Source organism: Coffea arabica, chromosome 6c (genome assembly GCF_036785885.1).
Source record: "Coffea arabica cultivar ET-39 chromosome 6c, Coffea Arabica ET-39 HiFi, whole genome shotgun sequence".
In the NCBI taxonomy this organism is placed as follows: Eukaryota; Viridiplantae; Streptophyta; class Magnoliopsida; order Gentianales; family Rubiaceae; genus Coffea; species Coffea arabica.
This window is the reverse complement of record NC_092320.1, coordinates 58,831,834-58,837,097: the sequence shown is the minus strand read 5'-3', so window position 1 is coordinate 58,837,097 and position 5,264 is coordinate 58,831,834. Positions and strand designations below refer to the sequence as shown.

The window sequence follows — 5,264 nt, the reverse complement described above, 5'->3', positions numbered from 1 at the left end:
ACCTCGAGCTGTCATAAAGAATATTGAAGCCATGCTCCCTGCATTCTTGTGGAAAGGTGAGACCTCTGCTAAACATGGAGGAAATAAGCAAACCCGCTCAACAAGGTGGATTAGGAGTACCTGATTTGGGACGTAGTATGCAGGAAAGAATCACTTTGGATCAATTGGATTCATAGTGTGAAGCTCAAACATCAATGTTTCTGGGCTATTCCTATTACTCAGTCATGTTCTTGGTGTTGGCCAAAGTTACTTCGACTTAGGCCTCTAGTGCATCCTTATATTATTTCAAAGATCAATAATGGTGAGAACACCTTTCTCTGGTATGATAACTGGCACCCTAGAGTACCTTAGTTGACAGCCTATGGTCCTGATACAATAAGACAGTTTGGAAGCGAGCTACAAGCTAGAGACTCTTCTATTATAGAAAATGGCGATTGAAAGATTCCCACAGGTAGAAGGAGAACAGCTGATATTGAGGATTTTGTACAGCTCCTCCCATCTGGACAATCCTTGAATGTTAACATCCAAGACTCGGCAAGATGATTGGCTAGTAAGAATGGTACCTTTTCTATTAAATCTGCAGTTGAATTGTTAGACCCTCAATATGTTGAAGTTCACTGGCACCACCTTGTTTGATTCAAAATGTGCATTCCAAAGTGCTCGTTTATCCTGTGGTTGCTTTTTAAGAATAGGTTAAGCACATCGTTTGTTTCTTGCAACATCGTCTTACAAAAATTTCCGGCTGTCACATATATAACTCAGTTCCGCACCTTCAAACAGATCGGCACGGAGAAAAGTGCATAACGAGGCCCTTAACTGGTAAATAAAGCTTTAATCCAATGAACGCGTTATCTCCAGAAGTTGCTCTTATCTGTGATATCATTGGAGGAAGTTAATTTTAAGAATTAGTAAAATTCACCTTTAATTATATTTATTTGTTTCACAAAGATCTTATTTTACTGTAACAATCTTTTTAAAATATCCTGAAAAATTCAACTACGATTTTGACAGGTAATTTATCTTTTCTTTCTTTCATAACTATCAAATATATTCTCACTGTTCACATACGAATTTATATGCATAACTTTTTCAAACTCATATCTTTATGATGAACTTGTAATTGTATTTTTAAAAAATTCATATGATATACAAACGTATAATATCTTGTATTATATTTGTCCCATATAATACTTAGTCTCTTCCTGAGTATGAACAATACAAAATATGGGGTGGTGTAAGAAATGATAATGAGGGGTGTAAAATGCCAAATAAAGCTCTATTTATGCGTATTACAACCCAATTGTTGGGTGCAACCTGTCCAAACATTTGAATTTATTAGGGTCAAAAGTAGAAAAGGGTAATAAACCCCGGGGGGAGGGGGAGGGGGAGGGGTGAATGATATTTGACCTGTTGAATAATGGTGCATGGTGTGCACCTAAGCGCATGTAAATTGGTAGGGTCTAGTTTGGGTTCTTTTGATTCAAATCCAAATTTATTAAAAATATAAATCCAAATTTGACACTCATGGGTTTGGATATTCAATGGACATTCATGAATATTTTTCTGAACATACAATAAAAAAAATCAAAGTAAAAATATTTTAAACATATATAGAGTTAAAAATAACATAAATACCATTTCATTTTTATTTTCAAATAATAAAATTAACATTCAAGGTGTTGAATGCAATATTATGTACTCAAAAAAAGAGCTATTATTAACTAAAGATAATTACTTTCAAAGTTTCATCTGCATCTTCATTCAATCTTTCATTTATTTATTTTTGCTATTTTATAATATATATATATATATATATATATATATATATCAAGACTTGTGACTCTCTTATAGAGTCCAGATCCCCACTCAACTGGCCAAACTTGAAATTGCAGTATGAAGTGGGAGAATACGTCACGAGTACTCCATTGGCTCGCGTGTCTAAGCAAATATGTGTCCTACTTGACCGAAAACTTGGAATAATTGTGTTCAAACAAGGACAGCCATACTTGGCTCATTAAAACGACAATTGTGATAAAGTTGAAGTGCATGTACATGCCACTAGCCACCAATATTTGTCTCAGCTGATCTATCGATAGTAATCTGCAGGCCGATATTTTCTTGGACAACAGTAGCGGCAAGTTGCACGAGAAGCCGAATTCCACGGAATCTTGTACAACTTCCGGGACTAGCTTATCAAAAGAATTGATGGATTATCTCTTGCTCCAGACCAAAAAAAAAAAAAAAAAAACCCAAAAACTCATTGGATTGTCTTATAAATAACCAATTTTTGGATAGATCTTCTCGATGTGAAATTCTGATAATGTACGGTGCTATTGCTGCCATAGAATAAATTAGGAGTTTGTAACATTCATAGTTTTCATCATTTCAATCATTTTAAAGGTACAATAAGTGTGTTTGTATGGTAAATTATTTGGAATAATTTTTAAAAAAAAACTATAATACTTTTATTGATATGCCATACATGAAATAAAAATATAGTAAAAAAAAATATTTATGATAAGTTCATATCGCACTACTCACATCTTGGTATTCCCATCAATTCTTATCCAGAAAAGAACCCAATTTTTGTTCAAATCCACCACGCAACTCAAACTCAAGCTCATATTCAAGCTCAACGAAGTCTAAATATTCGAGTTCACTTCTTTCTGATCAAATTTCCATCAGACAAAGACCATCATATCTTACTTCCAGCCAGAAGATGGAGATACTGATTGCTTTAATCTCAGCACTTCTAATCATCGTCCTAAGCGTTCTCCAAACGAACAGGAGGAGATTATCAAGACCAAAATATCCTCCACCACCAGGTCCTCCGGGGATTCCAGTCTTCGGAAACTTGCTTCAGTTTGATACCTCAGCCCCTCATGTATACCTTTGGCAACTTTCCAAAATATATGGTCCTCTCATGTCTCTTAAGCTTGGATCCTTTCCACTGCTTGTGGTTTCATCCGCAAGAATGGCTGAAGAAGTTGTGAAAAACCATGACTTGACATTTTCCAGTCGCCCACTGTTCCTAGGTTCCCGAATGCTTTCTTACAACGGCTTGGATATCGCCTTCTCTCCATACAGCGAGCAATGGAGAGAGCTGAGAAAGATTTCTGTTCTTCATCTCTTCAGTAACAGAAGGGTGGAGTCATTTCGTGGTAGTCGTGAAGATGAAGTCTCCCGGATGATCAGAACGATATCCAAGGAAGCATCTTCATCTCAAGTGACGAATTTGAGTAAGACTTCAGTATCACTTTCAAGTACGTTTATCTGTAGAATTGCTTTCGGAAAGAGGTATGATGAGGGAGATCAACAAAGAAGACGATTCCATGATCTCCTCCAAGAAATGCAGGCTGCATTCGTGGGGTTCTTTTTCTCAGACTATATTCCTTCAATTAGTTGGCTTGATAGCCTCAATGGGATGCGTTCTCGACTAGAGCGGACTTGCAGTAAGTTAGATTCATTTCTTCAAGAACTCATCGACGAACACTTAAATCCAAATAGGCCAGAGTCCATGAACGGTGATATCATTGACATCATGCTTCAATTACGGCAACAACAATCAACTTCCTTTGATCTAACGCAAGACCACATCAAAGCGATGCTCATGGTGATTAATTACCTGTTCAAACGACCTACTCATTTTTTGTTTGGTAACATCGTTCAAAACGTCTTTCACATTTTAACAAATAAATTTTTTTGTCATTCACTTTTGAAATTATAAATTTATGCCCCTTACAAAATTAATTTGATAAAATTTAGTCTCAACTTACGTTTTCGATCATTTTTTTTTACCTTGAATCTATTATGTGACCTACATATTGTTATTTTTTTGAAGCAAAAATGTTAGATCTCATTTATAATTAAATAAATGACCTGATCCATATTAACTTTTGCATATAAAAAAGTAGGATCTGATTTAATTTATATTCATTTTTGCCATTAAAAAGTAGAATCTAGCCTTCTTGTACATACAAGATAATTGCATATAGGTCACATAGTGATTTTAGATTAAAAAGTGGTCGAAAAAGTGGTCGAAAATTTGGATAAGGAAAAAATATTATTAATTTGTATTTGTAAGAAATGTAAAATTAATATTTTAAAGGTGAGGGACGAAGAAATTCATCTGAAGAAATGTGGGAACGTTTCGAATGATTTTTCCTTGTTGTTTTTCCTTTTAAGAAATTGATCAATCCCACTCTGCTAATCTGTTTCAATATATCATTGTAGGATGTATTTAGTGCAGGGTCGGACACTACTGCAGCTACAATAATCTGGGCAATGGCAGCACTGATGAAGAGCCCTGAAGCAATATTGAAGAAGGCACAAGCAGAGATTAGAGGTGCACTTGGAAATAAAGATATAGTAAACGAAGATGATATTCAAAAGCTCCCTTATCTCAAGGCAATTGTCAAGGAGACCTTCAGATTGTATCCTCCAACTCCACTTTTAGTTCCAAGACAGACACTAGCAAATTGCATTATAAATGGTCACGAAATCCAGTCCAATTCTATAGTTTACACGAATGTCTGGGCGATTGGAAGAGATCCCGATAATTGGGAAAATCCAAATGAGTTTTTGCCTGAGAGATTCTTGAATAGTAGTGTAGATATGAAAGGGAAAGACTTTCAACTGATACCATTTGGGGCTGGGCGAAGGGGCTGCCCTGGATATTCTCTGGGACTAGCAATGGTGGAAGTTGGACTTGCCAATCTTCTGTATTCTTTTGACTGGGAATTGCCTTCTGGGATCAAGAAAGAAGACATTGATACTGAAGTTTTACCGGGTCTTACAATGCTAAAGAAAAATGATCTGCTACTTGTCGCAAAAAATGTGTATGCGCAGCAAGTGTCAAGTTCTGGCATCTAAATACTTGGGACCATGTTTTCTTTGCTGTGGAACTTCCTTTTTTTTTCTTCCCTTCCTGTGTTTAGTTTCTTTTGTGACTTGCTTCTAGTCATATAATTATATTCAAGGGTCTGTATGGAACCTAAGTTTTTTGATTACGAGTTTTTTTAATAACTTTAATTACAATTATCTCAAAAAACTCTACAAACTTTTTTTAAAATGCATACCGCAAATGCCCAAACACATATAAAAAATTTTTCCCTTCTTTCTTCTTCTACCTCCCCACAACTCATTCTACCACCACCTCCACCAATAGCCGCTACCGACCGCCACTCCACCGGCGCTAGCATCAAGGCCCGATGACTCTTCTTTTTTTTTTCTCCTTTCTTTTCTTTCTCCCCCTCTCTCTTTCT

The 5,264-nt window shown here is 35.9% G+C and overlaps 1 protein-coding gene across 1 annotated transcript; it reads left to right on the top strand.

Annotated features, from left to right (window-relative positions):
- The first annotated feature begins 2,571 nt into the window (after positions 1–2,571).
- Positions 2,572–5,009, top strand: LOC113691762 (6,7,8-trihydroxycoumarin synthase). Its single transcript, XM_027210058.2, has 2 exons — positions 2,572–3,613; positions 4,234–5,009. Exons 1-2 carry the CDS (start codon positions 2,720–2,722, stop codon positions 4,870–4,872), a joined length of 1,533 nt encoding a protein of 510 aa, XP_027065859.1. The 5' UTR covers positions 2,572–2,719; the 3' UTR covers positions 4,873–5,009.
- The last annotated feature ends 255 nt before the right edge of the window (positions 5,010–5,264 follow it).

Coding starts and splice junctions, on each gene's coding strand:
- LOC113691762 (XM_027210058.2), top strand. CDS start 2,720: ATGGAGATACTGATTGCTTTAATCTCAGCACTTCTAATCATCGTCCTA. Junction 3,614..4,233: donor ACATCAAAGCGATGCTCATG/GTGATTAATTAC, acceptor ATATCATTGTAG/GATGTATTTAGTGCAGGGTC.